The sequence below is a fragment of the Panicum virgatum genome, chromosome 5K (assembly GCF_016808335.1).
Source record: "Panicum virgatum strain AP13 chromosome 5K, P.virgatum_v5, whole genome shotgun sequence".
Classification (NCBI taxonomy): Eukaryota; Viridiplantae; Streptophyta; class Magnoliopsida; order Poales; family Poaceae; genus Panicum; species Panicum virgatum.
This window is the reverse complement of record NC_053140.1, coordinates 54731026-54755778: the sequence shown is the minus strand read 5'-3', so window position 1 is coordinate 54755778 and position 24753 is coordinate 54731026. Positions and strand designations below refer to the sequence as shown.

The window sequence follows — 24753 nt, the reverse complement described above, 5'->3', positions numbered from 1 at the left end:
CCCACCACTAGGGCACCTGTCCTGCAAGCAATCGAGAACCAGCAAGAACAAGTAGAACAAGCACTGGATTGCTAGATGGAATTGATGAACTCAATCTAAATCACAATATGGTGGGGTTCCGTAAACAATCAGACGGGCGGTTGAACCAACACGCGTGCTGAAAGGCGATAGCAATGGCTAACTCGATGAAAACAAAACCCAAGTGTTCTTGGTGGCGGCTAAAGGGTATAAGAACTTGGGAGGACGACCACAGGGGTGTTGGGGTCGTGCTCCAACCCTAGGACTCGTCCATAATTGACTCAACTTTATACACGACCCATTCGGCCAAAATAAGATGACGCAGCATCGTGGACAGAAAACATTTCGGTATAAAATAGATGATTGTAGCCGACTCCTAACAGATATGGACGTGCAGTCACATCCGTTGGAAAGTAGACTTGATAAGGTTTCCACGAAGTACTTGAACGGCCCAATCCGAGTCCGTATGCGACCGTGGCGTCCATCACAAGTCGATGCTTTTCTGCAGTCCGAATCCAGCCTCCAAAACGTGTTGGATTTGATCTCTTTCCATCTTTGGGCCCAAAGTGACGTGATGGCCTGGTGGAGGACATGAGGAACACTTGGACTTGGTCCCCAATCAACTTTTTTGGTCCTCGATGCCTTCCATGTGTGTCTAGCACTCTTTTTTATCCACGTATGTATTTCTTAAAATGACAATGAACACACATCATGGCGCAGCATCAATTCATCGAATGTAGCAACAATAATCATGATATATGATTGATTCACCTTTTGTTTACAAGCCATTAATATGGTCATATCTAAGCTGGTGATGTCCTCATCATTTGCCTCCGGCCTAGGGTTGGTTTCCCCTCTGCACCGTTGCCGATAAGATTTTGATGCAATGCAGTGCCCCACTATTCCAGAACATAAGCCACACGTTGTGCTCCTTCCAACTAGAGGAACTTCCTTCTGTAATCGCAATTGTGACAATGTGCGTATTTTTTTCACAATGGTTTCTACTACTCCGTGCGACCGCTGATGCTTACATACGCATCCGCCGTACATTACTGATTGATACTGAACCTGGATAAAAAAGGAGCAGCATGAACCCCTCAACATAGCTTTATTAACGACTGGGAACTTGAACAATAAGGAATCATTTTATCAAGCAACAGACAATGAAATCAAGCACCAGACAATGAAATCAAGCAAATATACACGAGCTAGATGAAACAGCTACACGGACATAACATCTCACATGACATGATGTTTCGCACACTCATCTCGTTATGGGGTTTCATTGACCTGCCACCATTAGGCTGATCGAGCCAGTAGCTAGGTCATGTTCAGTGGCACTTGGGATAGTCTGCAGGAGGTGGAGGGAGCAGATTCGGCGCCGGCCCGTTGAGCACCTCGAAGACCATTGCCAGCCCCGCCGGCAGGTGGGCGTCCAAGTGACAGTGCATGAACCACATACCTGCAAGCAAAGCGGCAACAAACAAGATGTTCAGATCCTGCTTAATTAATCAGCGTCTCAGGTTTTGGTAAACAACAATTTAAATCTGTCTGCGAGCTCTCACGCACCTGGATTGTTCGCCGTGAAGCGGATGACGGCCCAGCCGCCGGCCGGCACGGCGACGGTGTTGCGCACCTGCGGGTTCTCGAGGTTGTACGTGCTCCTCATCCTGGGGTCGAAGCGCCCCAGCCCCTGCGCCAGCACGAAGAAGTTGAACCCGTGCAGGTGGATCGGGTGGTTCTCGGTGCCCAGCGCGCGGCTGTACCCTTCGTTCTGCAGCACCACCTCCACCACGTCGTTGAAGTTCACCTTCCTCACCGACGTGGCCTTCGTCGTCGCCGGCGCCGCCGGCCAGCCCGGGAAGTCCTCGGAGTACACGTTGGGGACGCCCCTGAAGAGAGCCTCGAGGAGGGATACCTTCTCCGGGAACCGGAACGAGTGCCTGTTCATGGACGCCAGGACCGAGAACCCCTGGCACCTGGTCTGGTCCGGCGCGCACGGCGCCTGCTCCACCCCGAACGCGACAACAAGGCTGTAGTCGACGGTTCTAGGGATCACGGGGTCGCCCGGCCGGACGAGCCCGATCAGGGACCAGTAGAACCTGGCGGCAGTGACGACGTCGGTGTACGGCGGCAGCGCCGGCATGGCCGCGGGGGCGGAGGAGTCGTAGTCCGGCACGCCCTTGTACCTGAGCACGGCGGTGGCGGTGGTGGTGTCGAAGGGCGGCGGGGCGGGCACGGTCTTGCTCTCGAACGCGCGCGCCGCCATGTAGTACCGCCCCGGCGCGGCCGCGGCGTCCATGAGCGCATCCACGGTCTGGCCCGGCGCGACGACGATGACGTCGGTGGGGTGCGGGTTGATGTAGCTGGCGTCGGCGGCGACCACGGTGAAGGCGTGGCCGGCCACCCTGAAGAAGAGCTCGGCATTGACTGCAGCGTTGATGATGCGGAGGAGGTACGTCTTGCCGGACTCCACCTCCACCTGGAACATGCCGGCGCCTCCGCAGGGGGCCTGGTCGCCCGGCGAGCCGTTGATGGTGAACGCGTCGGACATGGCCGGGCCAAGGCCGGTCAGGAGCCCGTCGTTCTCGACGTCGTCCACATTCCGGTTCCACCACTCGCCTGCACGCCAAGGACGAACATGAGCGAAAAGATCAAGGCTGCGGTCGTGCCAAATGACACGAAGCTTTTCGTTATGTACCTAGCAGGATGGGGATCTCGGCGTGCGGCGGCGGGAACGGGTAGCCACTCCTGGGCTTGATGATGAGCGCGCCGTAGATGGTAGCCCGGAGCATGGAGGCGTGCGCGTGCCACCACAGCGTGCCCTCCTGCCCGGTGACGCTGAAGACGTAGGTGAACTTGGCGAACGGCTGTATCGGGCACTGCGTGATCATGTTGGCGCCGTCGGCCCACCCGCTCTGCAGCTGGAAGATGCCGTGCCTGCGCACGCAGAGAAGAGGGCTCGGCGATGCAGGCATGCAGCTGGGCTTCCCCTTGGGAGGAAGGTTTGGGCCCTTCCAATCTTCAATATAATTCAGAATGGGCCGACCATAGGCATGGAGTACTTGTTACTCACCAGTGGATGGATATTGGGTACGGCGAGGCGTTGACGACGTGGACGACGAGGGTGTCGCCTTCGCTAACCTCGACGGTCGGCCCCGGCAGCTGCTGGTTCACCGCGTATACCACGCTGTTCATGCAGAGCTGCGAGATCCCCATGCCGCCCACCTGGTTTGTTTTTAACCACGCGCGAGCCGCCATTGCAAACCACAGGCACATAGACGTAGGAGTGAGTGAGAAAACGACGACACGTACCCAGCCAGGCAGCAAGGGAATAAGAATAACGCAAGCTTGCAAACGACGACGGATCGCCTAGCTAGGAAGCGGCCGGCACCGATCGAGGATTACATTGAAGGTGTGCTCTGTCGGAATTGAGCCCTCTGTTGAAGCACAACTGTCTACGCGACTATCCCGTGCCGCATGCGGACTCGGCGCGACGTCCTCGCCACGGCACGTTCTGTGGATCACGTTCCCGACGCGGCCTCCACGTCCTCGCCTCGGCGCGCTCTGCGGATCCCCCTAGACTCAGGGCGCACACGCCCACGGCTCCGGTCTTCCTGGAACGCCAGTGCGTCTTGTAATCTAGGATAGTTTTGATCCCTTCATTGAGTTGGATGTATATATAGGCTATGCCGGTGATCAATACAATCCACGGTTGATCCAGTTCCACTCTTCATGGTATCAGTTAGCTCTTGATCCTACTTACCCGCTTCCGCCTTCCTCCAGCGCCGCCATGGCACACTCGCCGGCGCGCTCCTCCTCCTCCTCCTTTGATGCTTCCGACCTCCTCGACATTCCCCAACCTGCCTCCCTCGCCGTGGTTCAGACGGTGAACATCCGCAACCACGTCCCTGTTCTCCTCGATCTCCTTGACTCCAACTACAGTCAATGGCGTTGCCTCCTGGAGTCTGTTCTTGGCAAGTTCGGTCTCCTCGGCCACGTTCGTTCTCCGCCGCCCCTTGCCGATCGTGACGCCGAATGGCGTCAGGTCGACTACTCCATCGTCAACTGGCTCTACACAACCGTCAACCAGGGCGTCTTCGACCTCATTTACAAGCCCGATGCCTCCGCGTTCACCATCTGGTCGGACATCGAAGGTCTCTTCCGCGACAACGAGATGCATCGTGCTGTCATCCTTGAGGCTGACTTCTGCACAGCGTCGTCCAAGGCGATCTCAGCATCGACGCCTACTGCACCAAGCTGAAGAAGCTCTCCGACAAACTGCGCGACGTTGGTCATCCTGTCTCCGAGCCCAGCCAGGTGTTGAACCTCCTCCGCGGTCTGAACCCCAAGTACCGCTACGTCAAGCCGGTGCTCACCTCCAAGCCTCACACCTTCATGAGTGCCCGTTCCTACCTACTTCTCGAGGAGATCCAACTTCAGCACGACGACAACACGGCCGCCGGTCAGGCGTTCCTCGCCAACCACGGTGGCTCCACGGGATCTGCCGCCCCCGCCGCTCACGGCGGGTCCTTCGGCTCTGGCGGTTCTTCTTCTGGTGCGTCCGGCTCCTCCAACCCCGACGCCGGTGGCAACCGCGGCTCCAAGCCCAAGAACAAGCGCCGCGGTCGTGCACCGAGCGCCGGCTCGTCCTCCTCCGGCAACACGAGCGCCGCACCCCAGCGGCCACAGGTGCCGTGGACGGCCAACTACAACCCGTGGACCGGGCTTGTTCAAGCCTGGCCCATGCCATTCCGTTCGCCTGTATCCGGTCTTCTGGGTCCTCGTCCTCCGGCTCAACAGGCCATGGTGGCACAGCATCCGGCTCCTCCAACGCCCAATGCTGCACACTATGGGGCGTCTGCATGGGACAACAGCGCCCTCTACGCCGCCCTGAACACTGCCGGCGTCGCCACTCAGCCACCCAGCTCCGCTGATTGGTACTTCGACACCGGCGCTTCCTCCCACATGTCCAGTGGTTCCGGTATCTCTCCTTCTCTGACTCCCTTCCAATCCTTCGTTACTGTCGGGAACGGTGCTCGGATTCCCGTTACCCATACGGCTGCCGGCACTATCCCTACCTCCTCTACCCCTCTTCATTTGCATAACGTTCTTGTCACTCCCTCTCTAGTTAAAAATCTTGTTTCCGTTCGTCAACTAACTCGTGACAACAACATTTCCATTGAATTTGACCCTGCCGGTTTTTCAATCAAGGATCTTCCAACCCAAACGGTGACGCTCCGATGTGACAGCCCAGGAGATCTCTACCCTCTACGGCTGCCTCTCCACCAAGCTCTCTCTGCGTCTTCTTCGGCGTCGATCGAGCTTTGGCACAACCGTCTTGGGCACCCTGGCTCAACCACTTTGCATCAGGTCCTTCATAGTTTGGATTTCCACTGTAATAAATCGGCAGCACATTCTTGTCACCATTGCAGTGTTGGCAAGCATGCTCGCCTTCCTTTCCAGCATTCAGACACACCTGCATATTTCCCTTTTCAACTTGTGCATTCTGATGTGTGGACATCGCCTGTTTACAGTCATTCCGGTTACAAATACTATGTTGTGTTCATTGATGCTTACACTCATTATATTTGGACTTACCCGGTTCGACAAAAGTCTGATGTTCCTCACGTTATCCGTGCCTTCTTTGCGTATGTAACTACACAATTCCGGCTTCCCATCGTTGCTTTTCAGTCCGACAATGGCACTGAATATGACAACGTTGCCCTGCGCTCCTTCTTCTCGGCTCAGGGCACGGCGTTCCGCCTCTCCTATCCATACACTTCCCAGCAAAACGGCAAGGCAGAGAGGATTTTGTGCACCATTAACAACTGTATACGTACTTTGCTTCTTCACAGTGCAGCTCCCCTCTCCTTTTGGGCTGAAGCTCTGAACACGGCGACGTACCTCATCAACCGGCGTCCCTGTCGCGCCACCGGGCAGATCACGCCGCACCATCTGCTTCTTGGTGTTCCCCCGCGCTATGATGAACTCCGTGTTTTCGGCTGTCTCTGCTACCCCAACACCACGGCCACGTCGACTCACAAGTTCAGTCCCCGCTCGGTGGCTTGCGTCTTCCTCGGCTACCCCAGCGATCACCGCGGCTATCGCTGCTACGACGTCGTCACCGGTCGCGTCTACACATCTCGGCACGTCACGTTCGTGGAACACGCCTTCCCGTTCCGTGCTTCGCCTACGCGGTTACGATCGCCCTCGCCCTCTCCGACCTCTGCCGACGACGACACACTGCTCCCAGTGCACGCCGCGCCAGCCCGTGTCGCGCCACGCCACCAGCCATCCACGCCACCGCCGCCGTCATCGCCTGCTGCTACCCCAAGCTCTTCTGCAACGCTTACACCTGTGGTGACACGCGCGCGGGACGGCATCTTCAAGCCCAACCCCAAGTACGCGCTCACCGGCACGTCGCCAGTATCTGCTGTCCCTCAGTCGGTTCGTGCGGCTCTTCGTGACCCGCACTGGCGCGACGCCATGCAACAGGAGTTCGACGCTCTTATACGCAACAAAACGTGGACTCTCATTCCGCGTCCTCCTGACCCCCGCGTCCTCTCTGGCAAGTGGGTTTGGAAGATCAAGACGGGGTCCGACGGCACGTTCGAGCGTTGCAAAGCTCGTTGGGTCGTGCGTGGTGATCGTCAGCAACCGGGGATCGACTTCGGCGACACTTTCTCCCCAGTTGTGAAACCGGCCACCATTCGCACCATCCTCACCATCATCGCCTCCAAGAACTGGCCGGCGCACCAGCTCGACGTATCAAATGCGTTCCTTCACGGCAACATTCAAGAGCGCATCTACTGCCAGCAGCCTCCTGGCTTCGCCGATCCCGCGCGCCCTAACGATGTCTGCCTGCTCTCCCGCTCGCTCTACGGCCTTTGCCAAGCACCTCGAGCATGGTTCCAACGCTTCGTTGAGCACGCGCAGTCAATCGGCTTCAGGCAAACACGCACTGACAGCTCCTTGTTCGTCTACAAATGCGGGAACGCCATGGCGTATCTTCTCCTCTACGTCGACGACATGATCCTGTCGGCGTCATCGCGGGAATTCCTTCAGCACATCGTGAGTAACTTGCAGTCCGCATTCGCCGTCAAGGACATGGGGCCCGTGAGCTACTTCCTCGGCATCGACGTTCAGCGCAATCGCGAGGGCTTCTTGCTCTCTCAGTCCTCCTACGCCCTCGACGTCCTCGATCGGGCCGGGATGTCCAACTGCAAGCCCGTCGCGACGCCGGTCGAGACTTCCTCCAAGGCCTCGAGCTCTGATGGTGTGCCGCTAAGCAAGACCGACGCATCCTGGTACCGCAGCATGGCAGGGGCGCTCCAGTACCTCACTCTGACGCGGCCGGACATTGCGTATGCTGTGCAGCAAGCTTGCTTGCATATGCATGCTCCCACCGTGTCGCACTCCGCACTTCTCAAGCGCATCCTCTGCTACATCAAGGGGACTTCATCGTTCGGCCTCCAGCTCCTGGCGTCATCTTCGCCAACAATCACCGCATACACCGACGCGGACTGGGCCGGGTGTCCAGACACGCGACGTTCCACGTCGGGCTTCGCTGTCTTCCTCGGCGACTCGTTGGTCTCATGGTCCTCAAAACGCCAGACGACTGTGTCCCGTTAGAGCGCGGAGGCGGAGTATCGCGGGGTGGCGAACGCTGTGTCCGAGTGCACATGGCTTCGGCAACTACTACGGGAGCTCTACTGCAACGCTACACAGGCTACCATAGCCTACTGCAACAACATCTCCAGCGTGTACATGTCGCGCAATCCAGTACATCACCGGCGCACGAAACACATCGAAATCGACATCCACTTCGTTCGGGAGAAGGTGGCGATCGGTGAGCTTCGCGTTCTCCAGATTCCCAGCGCCAGACAGTTTGCGGACATCTTTACAAAGGGTCTGCCGATGACACTCTTCGAGGACTTCCGTTCCAGTCTCTGCGTCGGATCGACAAGCTGAGACTGCAGGGGGGTGTTGAAGCACAACTGTCTACGCGACTATCCCGTGCCGCATGCGGACTCGGTGCGACGTCCTCGCCACGGCTCGTTCTGTGGATCACGTTCCCGACGCGGCCTTCACGTCCTCGCCTCGGCGCGCTCTGCGGATCCCCCTAGACTCGGGCGCACACGCCCACGGCTCCGGTCTTCCTGGAACGCCAGTGCGTCTTGTAATCTAGGATAGTTTTGATCCCTTCATTGAGTTGGAGGTATATATAGGCTATGCCGGTGATCAATACAATCCACGGTTGATCCAGTTCCACTCTTCACCCTCAATCTCACTCTCCCTCGCTCATACTCGCCAGCGACCCAAGGAGGAAGATGAACAGTGCACGGACACGAAATTGCAGAGGAACGCCCCGGCCACCGCACGGCCTGTATGTTGGCGATCTCTTGATGCAATTGGAAAAAACTCAAGGCTTACAGAGGGATTACATCGCCATTTATAGGCCCAACAGCACTCACGCCACCACTCCGGCGAGTTCGCCGCGCACGCACGCACACATGCACTCCCCTGGCGATCCGGCCTCCTCCACGACGTGAGCAACTAACTCTGCGTAAGACCTGGTCTTGATCCTCGCCCACTCGTCAAGTGGCGCCCTTCTCGCTGTTGCCATTCTCCATGACTTGGCCTCCTCTGTTTCCGCCGGGCGCGCCGGACACGAGATCGCCATGGCTCGACACGGACCCAAACACGGCCACACCTGTTCCGTCCTGTCTTGGCTTGCGACGCGCCCGAACACGAGCCCACACTCGCGCACACAATCGCTCTGTACCACGAACTCAAGCTCCCGCTGCCCTGACTGGCCAGAACGCGCGTGCCCCCCGCCGTTCTGTCCTGGAACGTGGCCACACCGCCGTTCCGACTCGATGTCGTCCATGGCGCCAACCTGAGCTCGAACTCTCGCACCAATGGACTCAAGACACACTCTAGACTATGACACGAACAAGCCTAACAACCTAAACGCCATGAACGCCTGCACACACACACGAACACGACGCGCGCGCGCCACACACGCGACACAGACTCGCCACGCCATGGACACACCCAAGGCGTGGTTTATTCCCAACATTCTCCCCCTAAACCACGACCACACCGCGCCTCTGACCTACAGAAGCGCCGCCTCCTCCTCGGCATTGGCGTACAACGCCTTCTCCTTCCTCGACTTGGGGCACTCCCTGGAGAAGTGGACGCGAACGCCACAGTTGAAGCACCTTCCCTTGCCGCTCTTCCCTTTGCGCCGCGCCCGCCACTCCTCCTCTGTGAGCAGGAGCTTGTCGCCGTCGACTTGGCCGCCTAACGAGCCTTGTCCGCCGGAGAGCTGAGCAGCGCCGCCTTGACCGCTCGTCGAACGCCTTGAGCCGCCCAAGCGCCTCCTCGAACGGCATGACCGCGACATCGTAGAACTGCTCGATGCCCGCGACCGCCGGGTATAGCCGGTCGGGCACCGAGTCGAGCAACTTCTTGACCATGCCCGCATCGTCCAGCGTGGACCCGAGGCTGGCGAACCGCGCGGTCATGGCGCTGATCTTCCCCGCGAACTCGTCCAACGCATCGCCGTCCGCCATGATCAGGGAGTCGAACTCCCCCTTGAGCGTGGCAAGGCGCGCCATCCGCACGCGATCCGCACCGACGAACCGCGTCTTGAGCGCCTCCCATACTTCTCTCGCCGTCGGCTTGGTCGACACCTGCATCAAAATAACCTCTGGCAGAGCTTGGAGGAGATGAGCCCGCGCCGCCTTGTTCTTGCGCACGTCCACCTCCTCGCCGTCCGCCTGGTGCCACCGCCTCCCAGAGCCCCTGCGCATCAAGGATCGCCTCCACCTTGATCGCCCATGCAGTATAGCTCGACGGCGCCAACACCGGATAGCTGACGGAGCCCGACGTCGCGACCCGCTCCACGACGCGCTCCATCACGACGTCACGGGTCCGCACCCTCCGCGGCGGAGAGCGACCACGACGACGGGGCAGCGACAACGAGCGCTCCGGTGGCAACGACATGGTGCCTGGACCTCGCCGGCTTTGATACCACTTGTCGGAATTGAGCCCTCAATCTCACTCTCCCTCGCTCATACTCGCCAGCGACCCAAGGAGGAAGATGAACAGTGCACGGACACGAAATTGCAGAGGAACGCCCCGGCCGCCGCACGGCTTGTATGTTGGCGATCTCTTGATGCAATTGGAAAAAACTCAAGGCTTACAGAGGGATTACATCGCCATTTATAGGCCCAACAGCACTCACGCCACCACTCCGGCGAGTTCGCCGCGCACACACGCACTCCCCTGGCGATCCGGCCTCCTCCACGACGTGAGCAACTAACTCTGCGCAAGACCCGGTCTTGATACTCGCCCACTCGTCAAGTGGTGCCCTTCCCGCTGTTGCCATTCTCCATGACTTGGCCTCCTCTGTTTCCGCCGGGCGCGCCGGACACGAGATCGCCATGTCTCGACACGGACCCAAACACGGCCACACCTGTTCCGTCCTGTCTTGGCTTGCGACGCGCCCGAACACGAGCCCACACTCGCGCACGCAATCGCTCTGTACCACGAACTCAAGCTCCCGCTGCCCTGACTGGCCAGAACGCGCGTGCCCCCCGCCGTTCTGTCCTGGAACGTGGCCACACCGCCGTTCCGACTCGATGTCGTCCATGGCGCCAACCTGAGCTCGAACTCTCGCACCAATGGACTCAAGACACACTCTAGACTATGACACGAACAAGCCTAACAACCTAAATGCCATGAACGCCTGCACACACACGAACACGACGCGCGCGCCACACACGCGACACATACTCGCCACGCCATGGACACACCCAAGGCGTGGTTTATTCCCAACATGCTCCACCGCCGCCGCGCAGGCGGCCGGGATCAGCAGCACCTGCACGCGCCATCGATCTCGCTCCTGACTTCTCTTCCCAGTAGCAGTTCAGACGACAGTGCAAGGTGCACGAACTGCATGCAAAGCAGCAACGACTACCCCCGGCCGCTTGGCTTCCTCATTTATACATGAACGGCCATCCTGCCGGAACAAGTCGCTGCATGCTGGAGCAGGAAAAGGATATGGGTTGCGCGGATTTTCTTTTGTTTTATGCATGGAACAAGTCCGCCGGCTGGTTTTCGTCAATGAACCGGCGTCGTTCCCGCGTGGCGTGAGAGCATCAGCAAAGGAGGTAATCGGACTGCGACTACATGAGACGAATAGTTTGCCGGACACATCTCTAATAATTCGCTCTGGAATTCTTCACCGCTAGCGCCCTATTGGATCCAGGGTCAACCAGGGTCAAGTCTTTCAAAATACACTGTACATATTTGAGCATGTTTATAGAGACGGGGGTGTTCGTGCATGTATATGCATTCGAGTAGTCTTTATTGTCATTCGAAGAAAAAAAAAAGGTGATCCTAAATGGAGTATATATAGTGCATATCTTGATCGTGATTTGTTTTTTGCTGCTTGCTTCAATAAGGGTTATTAGAGCGTATATGCATGGAGAAGGTAGAGCGTTCTAGCTAATTGTAAAAAATAATGTAGTTATTGTGCTTTCAGGCACAAGTAAAAAAGCAGCATTAGTCCCGGTTGGGAAGGGACTTTATAGTCATGGATTCTCAACCGGGATCAAAGTCCCAGACTTTGTGGAAGGTTAAAAATTTATGGATAAGCGCCACCACCGATTCTGCAGTTCAAGTGATTTGAATCTAAGACTCTTGCTTCGCATATAGTCTCTTTTCATGGGATGCCTTCCTTTTGAACTAATCCATATAGAGGATCCTTTAGTCCGGGTTTGTAACACCAACCATGACTAGTTCGGGTTGGTAACACCAACCGGGACTAAAGTCTGGAAGTTTAGTCCCGATTGACAAATTAGGAACTTTTAGTCTCGTTTGGTGGCTCCAACTGGGACTAAAGGTCCGTGGCCCCGGAACAAAAGTCTTCATTAGTTCTGGGCCGGGCCTAACAGCAGTTGAGATTAATGTTAAAGATCAAAGACCATTTATGTACTAGAGTGGAAGAAAAAAATACCGCGTTACTAGATAGACGGTAGGCCATTGGCCGAATGTAAAAAAAAATGTCATCAGAACTACATGTAGTTGTAAAAAAGATACGTTGATTTCGTCGGTCGACTCGTCTGGCTGCCCAACGCAACCGCAGTTTAGAGTTTACACGACCTCTCTTTGGAAGTTTGTGCCTGTCCAGTAACTCCTCCTATGCTGTAACTAGCTAGATCTTTGCATGACCTGGTAAATTTATATTGAGACAAGCAATCTCTCCAGCGAGGAAATGTGCACGGAACTACGGCATGCAATCAAAATGAGCAAAGGAGATGAAGCATCTGGTTTCATGAAGTTGCTGTTATCCTCTTTCAAGTAAGAAAGCTAACGCAATGACACCTGCAACTGAGCGCGACTGGGTGCAGTTTCGTGTGTCTTCCGTTTCAACAGACCAAATAAAGTATGATCCTGTTGGCTCTGTTCAGTTGACAATTAGGGGGAAAAACAAGGCCCCTCGTTTTTCCGCTCTACACCTACTGTCCCATCTCAAAGTCAACCTCTGGCTTTTCCAGTGTAATAATAGGCTGCAATTTCTTGTGTGTTTATAGTACGTCGTAAGATCACCATCTTCGAAATGGTCTAAAGCATGCCTACGTTGCTGTGTTAACGCTGCACTGGTAATTTATAGCCAGAAATTGAAAAGACCGGGGGCACGCTAAGAATCCCGCGGCGATGAATAATGGAGCCTAAGCATAACAGCTTTGACGATGACAACACAGGATTGGAACTTGCAGACAAAGAAAAGTGAAGCAAGAGAATGGGCAAGAATGTCTTCAGATGATGATTAGGTCCTTCGGTGGCGAAGTCGTCTTCGGAATCTGTCCTTCATGCCTAGGTCCTCCAAGTAGCATGCTCAGCAGCTTATCGCAGCGCGGCAAATTCAGTTGTTGGAACGTAGTAAAAGATTAAAAATAAAATGGCATCATCTTCCACTCAAATCATAGTAGTATAGTGCTCTATCAGCGCGTAATCATGAATGCAGAGTCAAACCATCTGAACTCTGAACTTTGTTATGCACATCTTCCCCTGGAGGAGAAGGAGAATGTCACAATTACATCGAATCAAATCCATATACTGGTATACACATGTATAAATCTCAAATCTCAAAAAACGAAAACCAATGATCACTTTACTTACACGAACGAACAAAACTGTAAATTTTGAGCTGGTGTCTTCGTCTAAGCAACAGTTTCTTACGCGCTAGGCCTTGTGTTCGTGAAGGACGAAGAGAAGAAGAAGAATGATACAGAGGAGACCGGTGAGATGCCCAGCAGCTCTCGGCCCAGCAGCGGATCTAGACGAGGGGAGCCCGTCCTCCCTGTGCTGGGGAAGGTTGGGCGACGGTTTGTGATCCACCGCGCGCGGAGGTATCACTGGCGACCCGCCCGCCCGCGGCGAATTCGCTGGCCCCGGGGCTGATGCTGGTGACAGGGCCGGTGCTGGGGCAGGTGATAGCACCGGCGCCGTCGCCGGCGCTACCTCCGCTGCGGCGGCGGCGGCGTAGCTCTGCGCGTCGCATACCCCCACCCAGTCCGCCGGCGGCGGCGGCAGCGTCGAGCCGGGCGTCGTCCCGCTGTCCACGTGAAACACCATGCCCAGGCCCATGGGCACGTGCGGGTCCAGGTGGCAGTGAAAGAACCACATGCCTGCGTCGAGTTCAAGTTCACCCCCCGTTAGGCCCAACAAACAAAAGGCCCACGTAACATTTGGGCCGAAATTTCTCAAAAATATTGGGCCGAATCTACGGGACAAGCGAGAGTTAGCAAGTACTACCTGGGTTGTTGGCGACGAACCGGATGACGGCCCAGCCACCGCCGGGCACGGCGATGGTGTTGCGCGCCACCGGGTCGACCAGGTTGTAGGCCACGCTGCCCGGGGTGAAGGGCCCCACCCCCTGCGCCAGCACGAAGAAGTTGAAGCCGTGGAGGTGGATCGGGTGGTTCTCCGTCGGGACAGCCGACGGGTTCTGCAGCACGATCTCCACCACCGAGTTGAAGCTGAGCCTCCTCACCCTGGTCCCCACCGCCATCGCCGTGCCGCTCGGCGGCGGGGCGTCGGGGAAGTCGGCGGTGAAGACCCCGGTGAGGCCGTTGACGTGCGCCCCGAGGAGGGACGCCTCCGGACCCGGGAGCCGGAACGAGACGCCGTTCATGGCCGCGGCGGCGGCGGTGCCGTTGCACCGCGTCTGCGACGGGTCGCAGGGCAGCTGGCCGAGCCCCAGCTCGATGGTCATGCTCACGTCCACCGGCGACGGCACGGCGGGCGCGCCCAGGCCCCTCAGCCCGAAGTAGAAGGCGTTGGCCGTCGCGGCGTCGGAGCTGGACGGCATGGCGGGCATCGCGGGCGGGCTGGTCGACGTGCCGTTGTACTGGAGGATGGCGGTGGCGGTGGTGGTGTCCGACGCGGCGAACGTCAGCGGGCTCATGGTGTCGTGCGCCTGCACCGCCATGTAGTAGCTCCCCGGCGCGGCGGCGGTGTCGACCAGCGCGTCCACGGTCTGGCCCGGCGCGAGCACCAGCGTGTCCGTGCTGAGGTTGGAGGTGTAGCCCGCGTCGACGGCGACGACGGTGAAGTTGTGGCCGGCCACCTTGAAGAAGAGGTGCGAGTTGAGGCCGGCGTTGATGACCCGGAGCAGCACCCGCGCGTTGGGCTCCACCACCGCCGTAAACGTATCATCTAAACCAATCAAATCAAGCAGTAACAATCAATTACTAATCACATTCCACGCCTAAATTTTACTCTGTTATTACTGCGTCCAATTACTAGTGCTACCACCACAATTCACCAACACGTAATTTTTTGATCGATGACGCGATGCATACGTACTGGCGCACGGGTAGAGCAGGCCGGTCTTGCCGTTCACCGTGAAGGCGTCGGACTGGGCGGGGAGCTGGCCGGCCAAGAGGGCGTCGCTCTCGACGTCGACCACATTCCGGTTCCACCACTCGCCTGTCCACATCCAGAGACAAGAAACGCCTGTCAGATTCTCCTTTCTGTCCACGCCAACAGGATACGCTCGTACGCCCCCGGCTGGCGCGGGCGGCCGACGCCAAAGAAATGAAGTACACAGCACCGGTTACCGAGCACGATGGGGACCTCCATGTCCGGCGCCGGGAAGGGGTAGGCGTTGCCGGCGCGGGGGCGGACGATGAAGGCGCCGTACACGGTGGCGCGGAGGAAGGAGGAGTGCGCGTGCCACCACAGCGTGCCCTCCTGCCCCGGGACGCTGAACCGGTACGTGTACGAGCCGCTGGGCTGGATGGGGCACTGCGACACCAGGCTCGGCCCGTCGGCCCAGGGGGTCATGAGCTGGAGCACACCATGCCTGTCAATTTCCAAGGCACCAGCAGGAGGCAGCGTTATAAAAAAAAAAAAGGCAGGCAGCGTTATTAGGCCAGCTCTGCCTCAAGTCGTGCCCATACTGCCCAAGTGCACTGAACTGAATAGACCATTGCTGTAGCTTTCAGGTGCGAAAGGCAGTGTGGAAACCATGCCAATTCATGTTCTAGTAGACTTCTAGTGGAGTTGGGAGTAATGAGTTCTAGTAACAGTCCAGCACTAGCTTAACCTTGGTTACTTTTTGGGTGATTCTGACGCTACGCCACTCTTGAGTGTCCTAATTTCGGAGTACTAAATAAAATCTATTACAAAACCTTTTGTATGGATGGGTTGCAAATCACGAGACGAATCTAATGAGCATACTTACTTATGATTAACTCATAATTAGTTAACGTTACTATGGCTACGGATGAAATGGAATCTTGCTATTTCGGAGTACTAAATAAAATCTATTTACAAAACCTTTTACACGGCTGGGTTGTAAATCACGAGACAAACCTAATGCGCATACTTAATTCATGATTAACTCATAATTAGTGAACGGTTACTGTAGTACCACTGTATGACTATGGATGAAAGAGAATTTTGCTATTCGGGGTACTAAATAAAATCTATTTACAAAACTTTTTGCACGGATGGGTTGTAAATCATAAGACGAATCTAATGAGCATACTTAATTCATGATTAACTAATAATTAGTGAACGATTACTGTAGCACCATTGTATGGCTACGGATGAAAGGGAATCTTGCTATTTCGGAGTACTAAATAAAATCTATTTACAAAACCTTTTACACGGATGGGTTGTAAATCACGAGACGAACCTAATGAGCATACTTAATTCATGATTAACTCATAATTAGTGAACAGTTACTGTAGTACCACTGTATGACTACGGATGAAAGGGAATCTTGTTATTTCGGAATACTAAATAAAATCTATTTACAAAACCTTTTGCACCAATGGGTTGTAAATCACAAGACGAATCTAATGAGCATACTTAATTCATGATTAACTCATAATTAGTGAACGGTTACTGCAGTATCACTGTTGCAAATCATAAATTAAGTAGGCTCATTAGATTCGTCTCACGATTTACAACCTATTCGTGTAAAACGTTTTGTAAATAGATTTTATTTAGTATTCCATGCATGTGCTCAAATATTCGATGTGATGTTTTTGGGATAAAATTTTTGAATCTAATCACGGCCCTAATTTCTATATGTGAATGCCCCGAAGGTCGGCGCAAGGGCAGACTGGCCACGTCAGTAAAAAAGATTCCTACTATTCGATCCTAAATTGACAGGGCATGTGATTGGCCGTGCCATTGTTATCTTTGAGGCCTTGAGACACGAATGGTCCACGAGTCAGCTATCCATTCGGTCAATGCAAAATATCTGAGTCTAGAACTCTCGACTGGTAATTTTGGTGGCCTCCGAATGGGTGTGTGCTCTACTGCAACGACGGCAGTGAAGCTAGGCCGGAGAGCCACGCGGCGAGTTTGTGCGGGCCGCCGGGCACGCCCTCGACGGGTGCGGCGAGTTTATGCCGTCACCGGCGGGCAACCCGGCCTCGCTCCGGCACGCTGTGGTGCCGCAGGTCGGGCATGATAGCCGCGCATTGCATGGTGAGAAGATGCCCCAGGACCGCTCCCGGCCGCCTTCGACGGCGAGATTGAGATGTCGGATTTCAGCTACTATTTTTTTGCCTTCTTTGCTTTAAAAATAAATATCCTATTTCTATCTATATATATCCATTTGTCTATACATCTACTACAAACCTCTATATAAACTTATATTGCCAAACGGAAACAATTCAATAAATTACGCGCGCCAAGGCGCACGCAAGGCACTTGTTGCAGAATCAAATCCATTGCAAATCCAATGGAACAGCGTCGAGCTCTCTTTTCCTGGCTAGAACTTTCGACACGTCCGCACTGCCGCTTTCATCAGGGCCAATCAGGAGTTTTACATCCGCACACAATGACACGAGCAACGGGAATGTAGTTTTCTGACGAACTGTCACGGTTGGCGTACGAGCTAGGTCTTGCAATCAGGGGAAGCAGCGGGAAAAGAATTAGGGCTGGGAAACCATCATTGCAGGAATAGCTAATCGCGTTTCTCTCAGTGTCCTAAATCGCGTTTCGGGTCAAGGAAAGCAGCTCTCAAGCTGAGGTGTACTTGAACTTTGCGCCTGAACCAGGTAACCCTAGCCAGCTACTTGAATCTTGCAACCGTGGAGCTTTGCTACTAGACAACCGTTTCCTATTAAAAAACAAGTGTTTCCCCCCATATTCTGTCTCAGAGAGTTGAAAATTTTGGTGCACATTCACATATGGCACTGATGTGCTGTCAGAGATTAAGACACTCTACTATACTCTACTCGAGCAGAGTGCAGACCAGCTGGAGGTATACATAGGGTGGTGGACTGTGGAGCAGGTGAACAAAAGGTCAGGCAGATGAAAAGGAGCTCATTAGTTTAGCCCTGTGATGCGAAGCAGAGAACCTCCCGTGCCTCTCTGCACAGGAACTGCCCAAGACGTTGCCATTACAGTCACGCATCGGCATCACGGGCCAATACAAAACAAGACCTGCACATCAGTACCGCATCCGATGGCATCCAAAAGAGGGGGAGAAAAATGGCCTGAAAATCCTGTGGCCGTGTTGATCCCGGGGAGCAGCCTATCTTCACGGGATAACGCCGTGATGCCTAAGCTACGGGCGAGGATTCATCATAAAGCTCCATCCACCCCACCGTTTGCCCGGCGGATGCGTCCGAGGGCGGCCAGAGTGTACCAGCACTGAACCCCTGAATGGACAGCTGGGGCGACGGCGCCCTCCCGTGCACGACCCCGACGGCTACGCACGGCGCCGGGTCTCCGTGTACGGTTGGCTGCTCGGAGAAGAAACAAAACATGGCAGCAGGTGTAGTCTGAGCTTGTGAAAATACAGTAGGAATGTGGGCTGGGCGTTGCTTGCATTTATCACAATACAAGGCCCCATCCACCTCTGAACTGTCACATTCTGGTCCTTGTTGATTTGTCAGCTCCATCCTTGATTGTTCTCATGGCATTCGCTTGATTGTTTAATTTTTAGTATGGACATTTTTAGGAGGTAGCGAAAGTAAAGCTCCAAATAGGTACGGAGTAAAACTAGAAAGACTGGCGCGGCGTTGCCGCGCCATGACCTGTAGCTCAGTGATTGGTATGGAGGCTGTGAATGTTTTTCACAAAATTTTAGGCTATGGATTAATTTATAGAAACTTTAGGGTATTATTATTTAGTTAGAATGCAGGGGTTGTGGGTTGATCGTCATGAATCTGGGGGGCCTTTTCTGCAAAGTTTCGGGTTATAGGTACATTTTTAGGAAGTTTAGGGCCTTTTCGTAAAAGTCTGTCGAGCGTGGGTTAAGTGTTGTAGAGCTTGGGTTTGTAAAAAATGCATGGATCGCGGGTTGATTGTCATAAAATTACCTGAGAGGTGGCTGGATCGAAACAGTTGTCATAAAATTGCCGGAGAGGTGGCTTGAATAAATGGTATTTATGAAAACCTGGGGGGTTCAGTAAATTGTCAGAGGAGTGGTTGGACTGCAGTTTAATTTCGATAAAGTTTGGGGGAGTTTTGTAAAATTGGCAGCCCTGCTGGCATTCGTTCAAAGTTAGCGGTGGTTTCCATAAAACTGCTTGAGAGTTGGCTTCATTAAAATTGTATTTATATGAAGCTCGAGGGGGTTACTGTAAAATTGTTTGGGAGGTGTCTTGAGCAAATACTATTTTAGCGAAGCTCAAGGGGGTTTCTATAAAATTAACTGACTGTGGTCTGGATTACATATTAATTTTAATAAAGTTCAAGGGGTTTTTTATGAAATTGCCGAGTCTCATGGATAATCCGAGCCATCCATGCGCGATCCGACGGCCGAGAAATTTCGAATGATGTGGCTCAAATTGTATTTCTATAAAGGTCGAGGGGGTTGCTGTAAAACTGTTTGCGAGGTGGCTTGATCAAATGCTATTTCTGCAAAGTTCAAGGGGGTTTCTATAAAATCAACTGAGTGTGGGCTGTACTATATATTAATTTTGATAAAGTTTGAGGGGGTTTTTTGTAAAATTTCCGAGCCACTATATATTAATTTTGATAAAGTTCGGGGGTTTTTTGTAAAATTGCCGAGCCTTCTAGATTATCCCATCCACGCATGATGATTTTTGAGCCTACGTGGCTCAATGGGGGGGGGGGCAAAATCCCCCCTAGGTCTGGGGTTTCTATAAAATTAACTGAGTGTAGGCTGGACTACATATTAATTTTAATAAAATTCAAGGAATTTTTTATAAAATTGTCGAGTCTCATCGATAATCCGAGTCATCCATGCGCGATCCGACGCCCGAGAAATTTCAAATGATGTGGCTCAAATTGTATTTCTATAAAGGTCGAGGGGGTTGCTGTAAAACTGTTTGCGAGGTGGCTTGAGCAAATGTTATTTCTGCAAAGTTCAAGGAGGTTTCTATAAAATTAACTGAGTGGGGGCTGGACTATATATTAATTTTGATAAAAGTCGAGGGGTTTTTTGTAAAATTGCCGAGCCACTATATATTAATTTTGATGAAGTTCGGGGTTTTTTTTTAAAATTGCCGAGACAATCCGAGCCATCCGCGCGCGATCCGACGGCCGAGATTTTTGAGCCTACGTGGCTGGGGGGCTTTTAGGTCTTTGAAGATGCGGAGATTCTTCGTGAGAAGAGAACATGCACTGGCTTCAGATGGAAGGATCCTCCAACTGAAACCGCTCTCAGATTTTTTTTAAAAAAAATGCAGGTCCAAAATCAACCAGGGGTCACATTTTAAGATTATAAAAAACATGCTGCAAAATACATGGGTAATGGGGTGTAGTTTACACTTTGTCACCCCCCATAAAATCGAATCATCGAAGTATACAGCTTGTCTTCTTCTGCTGGTAACCCATGGTCCGCCTGGTTCCAGGGCCGAAACGTACACGGCGCGCCCAGACAGCCTCAGCAGCGCGGCAGGTCCGGCGGCGGCGGCGGCAGCTTCGTGTCCGGAGTCGGCCCGTCTTCCACCGCGAACACCATGGCCAGGCCGATCGAGAGGTGGGAGTCGATGTGGCAGTGCATGAACCACATCCCTGCAGGTTACAAGACGCCATAGTTTTGTAGCCCGTCAGCATGCTTGTACGTGCGTATTTCGTCCCTCCATTGTGCAAAAACTTATGGCTCTGTTTAGATTTTTACCCGTAAACCTCGTAAACACAAAAAAATGTCACATCGAATGTTTTAACACATGTATGAAGTACTAAATGAAGTCTATTTACAAAACTGTTTGTATGAATAGGCTGTAAATCGCGAGACGAAATTAATGAGCCTATTTAATCTATAATTTGCAACAGTGATGCTACAATAACCATCTGCTAATTATAGATTAATCATGGATTAATTAGCATCATTAGATTCGTCTCGCGATTTACAACCCATCTGTAAAAAAAAATTGTAAATAGACTTTATTTAGTATTTTAAGTTAGTAAAATTTCATCGCAAATTTTTTTTGCATTGGAACTAAACACGGGCATGTCGAAGATAAGGTTCTTGGAAGCAAGAAAGACATCGTGACGTGACAAAAGAGCATCATCCTAGAGACCTAGACCTTTCGAATAAAGAAGAAAAATGTAATCTAAAAAAAAGAGAGAGAAAGGAAATGGGATTGCGTCTTGTACACATCATCATCCGTGGACCAGTCTAGCCGTAGGCCCAAATTCTTTTGCGCCTGCCTTATCCTACGTTAGTGGGCCGTCGCCGCCCAAACCCAATCCAACAGTTGCGGCACGAACCTAAGCCCTTTTAATCCCTAACCAAAAACTTTTTTTTATTTCGCATAAAATTCATTTAAGTTTAAAATTTTGCCATGAGTTTGACTTGATAATCTCTGACCTCATTAGACCTCCTAATGCTCCAACCACTACACGAGACTTTTTTGTACAACTGTTACATCGATTCAGTTAGCGGCCGTGCAACGCTGTTTGCAAGTTCAAAACATCCGGCGTAAAATTCGTGAGAATATTTGTTGGGGCAAAAAAATGGACGGTGCACGTAGATTTCCACCTGGGTTATCGGCGACGAAGCGGATGACGGCCCACCCGCCGGTGGGCACCGCGACGGTGTTCCGCTGCTGCGGGTTGACGAGGTTGAGCCGCTCCGAGGCCGCGCCCGCGTCGTAGTTGCCGAACCCCTGCGCCAGCACGAAGAAGTCGAACCCGTGCAGGTGCATCGGGTGGCTCTCGCGCGCCACCAGCGCCGTGTTCTGCAGCACCACCTCCACCGTCGCGTTGTACCGCAGCGCCCGCACCTTGGTCGTCGGCCTCCCCGTCCACGACAGCGCCGCCGGCACCAGCCCCGTCGCGTTCGTGTAGTCGAACGCCGCCGGCGGCCGGTCGGGGAAGTCGCTGGTGGACACGCCGTGGTGCGGCGCGCTCCCCCCGTACCGCGCGTCGAGCAGCGACGTCGTGGTCGGGAGGGCGAACGACTCGTTGTTCATGCTGGCCACGACCACCGGGGCGCTCCTGTTGCACGACGTCTGCTCGGGCTGGCACGAGGAGAGGCCGAGGCCGACGGTGACGAGCATGCGGGTGTCGACGGCGAGCGGGACGGTCGGCCTGCCTGGGAGGACGCGCGCCGTCATGCCGGTGTAGAACCGGTTAGCCGTGGTGGTGTCGGTTGGCTCGGGCATCTCGGGCAGCGCCGGCGGCGCCGCCTGCTGGCCGGCAGGTGCAGCCGCCGCCGCCCCGACGTACTCCACGACGGCCGTGGTGACGTCGCCGTTGAAGCTCTCCAGCCGCAGGGGCATCGCGCTCTGGTACGAGGAGATCGCCATGTAATAGCGGCCCGGGGTGGCGTCGGCCGCCATGAGCGCGTTGACGGTCTGCCCCGGCGCGGTGACGATCACGTCCGTTTCGTACGGCGTGGTGTAGCTCGCGTCCGCCGCGACGACGGTGAACGTGTGCCCGGCCACCTTGAAGAAGAAGGCCGTGTTGAGCGCCGCGTTGATGATCCGAAGCAAGTAGGTCGAGTTGCCGCGCACCGAGAACTTCTCTGTTCCTGCGTGCGTGCAGCAAGTAGCTAGCTATCAATGAACACGATGACGAGCACGACACACGTATCAGGGCAAGTCGATTAATTAGCTCGGCTTACGGTTGGGCTTTCCATTGATGGTGTACGCGTCGGCGCTTGGGATCTGAGTGCCGCTCAAGAAGGCTTGGCGTTCCAGGAGGGCGATGTCGGCGTCCCACCACTCGCCGAGCAGGACGACCGCCTCGCCGTCGGGCTTGGGGAACGGGTACGCGCCGGCGCTGGGGCGGATGATGAGGGCGCCGTGCACGGTGGCGCGCAGGAAGGAGCTGTGCGCGTGCCACCACAGCGTGCCCTCCTGCCCGGCCACGCTGAACCTGTACGTGTAGCGGCTGCCCTGCCGGATCGGGCACTGCGTCACCATCGACGGGCCGTCCGCCCACGGCGTGCCCCGCTGGAACACGCCGTGCCTGCATGCACACGGCGGCTGGTGATTATTCCGGCGGCGGCGCGATGGTTTCTGTTGAGATCGTGGGCTCGTGGCCTGGCCATGGTTGGCTGTTCAGTTTCGTGCGTGCGTACCAGTGGATCGTCACGTCGTAAGGAGAGTCGTTGATGACGTGGACCACCACGGTGTCGCCTTCGCTGGCTTCGATCACGGGACCGGGAACTCCATCCACGGCGGTGATGCTTAAATTCCCCGGCTGGCAGATGCGCGGCCAGGATAATGTCCCGACCTGAATTGGAGGTATCTCAGATAAATGTCAAAACTGAACGCAATTTGAAGAACTATCCTTCAGTTTGTCTGAAACTTTGATATGATTGAGGTTCAGAGCTAGTAATAATGCTCTCATAGTCAGTCATACATGCCGCAAGCAAGATTGCTAAACTAACAGTGATGAGTGTCTGTTTTTCCTTTGAGAATTTTTACAATGATTGAAAAAAAATAAGAGCCGTCCATCTGACAGAATCGTACTATAGCCAATGTAGAAAATATCTGGAAGTACCTAGACTAAATACTTGGTGATACAAAAATGTGAGACCAAATACCAAAAAGTGACACTGAATACTAATTTAATTTTTGTAAATACCTTCCATTGATCAATGTCCAGAAAAAATTGAAAGCAAAAGTACCTTGAAGGTATGCTCCACAGTAGCAGCATGAGCAAGGGCAGCAGCAGATACAGCCAACACTAGGATCAGCCAAGAACCCGGCATGATACCGAGCTGCGATTTGCAAGGCCGCAGCAAGCACTCAGTAATGATTTGCTGCTGTCTGGACTTTTCACTCCGATGCATGCCAATGAAACTCACAGCAACAACTAGCTTAGCTACAAATGACAAGCTAGCTACCATGATTACAAATGCAATCCAAATGCCTTTATACTCGCCTGAGTTGACGCAGTCAGGCATTGGGCTGCTATCTGAGTTGCTCGTAATAATGCTTTTACTTTATTACCCGTCGGTGAAGGAAAATGTCCTCTTGTGCTTCCTTCCAAGACTGCTGCTCTTCAAGTCAACTGATCCTCAGACTGAAACACCCCGGCAGCACCTTTGCCTTGAGCAGCTGGAGCTGAATGTTCTGTTGATTACGGCCTCTGAACGAAAGAAAGCCACAGACCTTTGTGGAGCACCTTTTTCCAAATGATGATGGAACCGTAAGAAAGTCCTATTTCTGAACAACCACGCTTGCTGCTTCTTAGACTTGAGTACTTGACTTGCATATATGTCATGCCTTGTGCTTTGCTTACTTCCTCAGCTCTCTACTTTTCCTTCAATTCTCAGTCTTAATTAGAGCATATATGCCTGCAATTATACTATATTATTATATTATACTATATTATATATCACATATGAACAGTATCTGTTGTTGAATAGTGGCGGTTATCGGGTTCTTGACATACTTTTCTGTGACTAGATTTTGAGGTTGGGGTGAGGGAATCTCTATCTTCACACTTCAGTTTTGTACTTTTTTCACTAACCAATAATCGTGGCTACCTCGTATGTTAGCTGTATCCCAAACCTAAAGAGTAAAAATTTCAAAGAATGACCAAAAGCAATCTCGGTCGTCAATGATAGATATACAATTATCCTTCACTAGAAGTAAGCACCACACTGCACCAATTCTCGTTCCTTCTGGAATAAGTTTTGTCGAGTTGACAGTACTAGCTGGATATGTAATCTCTCATAAGAGTTGCAGTGTAAGGTGTTTGCTTCGAGAAGGGATCCTCGCTCTTGAATTGGGACGTCGCCATTGTACTCCTAACACT

General features: G+C 53.7%; 3 protein-coding genes across 3 annotated transcripts; all 3 read right to left on the bottom strand.

Annotated features, from left to right (window-relative positions):
* Positions 1-1208: 1208 nt before the first annotated feature.
* LOC120710261 (laccase-8-like) lies at positions 1209-3813 on the bottom strand. Its single transcript, XM_039995902.1, has 7 exons — positions 3785-3813; positions 3547-3635; positions 3427-3440; positions 3095-3246; positions 2720-2958; positions 1588-2640; positions 1209-1480 (listed from the first exon to the last, which is right to left on the bottom strand). The coding sequence occupies exons 1-7, from the start codon at positions 3811-3813 to the stop codon at positions 1350-1352; spliced, it is 1707 nt and encodes a 568-aa protein (XP_039851836.1). The 3' UTR covers positions 1209-1349.
* A 9238-nt stretch (positions 3814-13051) lies between these two features.
* Positions 13052-15701, bottom strand: LOC120708672 (laccase-7-like). Its single transcript, XM_039994049.1, has 4 exons — positions 15159-15701; positions 14905-15027; positions 13852-14754; positions 13052-13724 (listed from the first exon to the last, which is right to left on the bottom strand). Exons 1-4 carry the CDS (start codon positions 15382-15384, stop codon positions 13279-13281), a joined length of 1698 nt encoding a protein of 565 aa, XP_039849983.1. The 5' UTR covers positions 15385-15701; the 3' UTR covers positions 13052-13278.
* A 4522-nt stretch (positions 15702-20223) lies between these two features.
* LOC120708671 (laccase-6-like) lies at positions 20224-24072 on the bottom strand. Its single transcript, XM_039994048.1, has 5 exons — positions 23618-24072; positions 23066-23220; positions 22607-22953; positions 21521-22513; positions 20224-20550 (listed from the first exon to the last, which is right to left on the bottom strand). The coding sequence occupies exons 1-5, from the start codon at positions 23894-23896 to the stop codon at positions 20420-20422; spliced, it is 1905 nt and encodes a 634-aa protein (XP_039849982.1). The 5' UTR covers positions 23897-24072; the 3' UTR covers positions 20224-20419.
* Positions 24073-24753: the final 681 nt, after the last annotated feature.

What these genes read in the sequence shown, in the direction of transcription:
- LOC120710261 (XM_039995902.1), bottom strand. Translation starts at nt 3,813, where the DNA reads ATGGCGGCGCTGGAGGAAGGCGGAAGCGG. An exon ending in CGAGATCCCCATCCTGCTAG is followed by an intron (nt 2,641 to 2,719) that starts GTACATAACGAA and finishes CTTGGCGTGCAG; the next exon opens with GCGAGTGGTGGAACCGGAAT. An exon ending in CTTCACGGCGAACAATCCAG is followed by an intron (nt 1,481 to 1,587) that starts GTGCGTGAGAGC and finishes CTTTGCTTGCAG; the next exon opens with GTATGTGGTTCATGCACTGT.
- LOC120708672 (XM_039994049.1), bottom strand. Translation starts at nt 15,384, where the DNA reads ATGACCCCCTGGGCCGACGGGCCGAGCCTGGTGTCGCAGTGCCCCATC. An exon ending in GGAGGTCCCCATCGTGCTCG is followed by an intron (nt 15,028 to 15,158) that starts GTAACCGGTGCT and finishes GGATGTGGACAG; the next exon opens with GCGAGTGGTGGAACCGGAAT. An exon ending in CCTGCTCTACCCGTGCGCCA is followed by an intron (nt 14,755 to 14,904) that starts GTACGTATGCAT and finishes TGATTGGTTTAG; the next exon opens with ATGATACGTTTACGGCGGTG.
- LOC120708671 (XM_039994048.1), bottom strand. Translation starts at nt 23,896, where the DNA reads ATGCCTGACTGCGTCAACTCAGGCGAGTATAAAGGCATTTGGATTGCA. An exon ending in TACGACGTGACGATCCACTG is followed by an intron (nt 22,954 to 23,065) that starts GTACGCACGCAC and finishes GTGTGCATGCAG; the next exon opens with GCACGGCGTGTTCCAGCGGG. An exon ending in CATCAATGGAAAGCCCAACC is followed by an intron (nt 22,514 to 22,606) that starts GTAAGCCGAGCT and finishes GCACGCACGCAG; the next exon opens with GAACAGAGAAGTTCTCGGTG.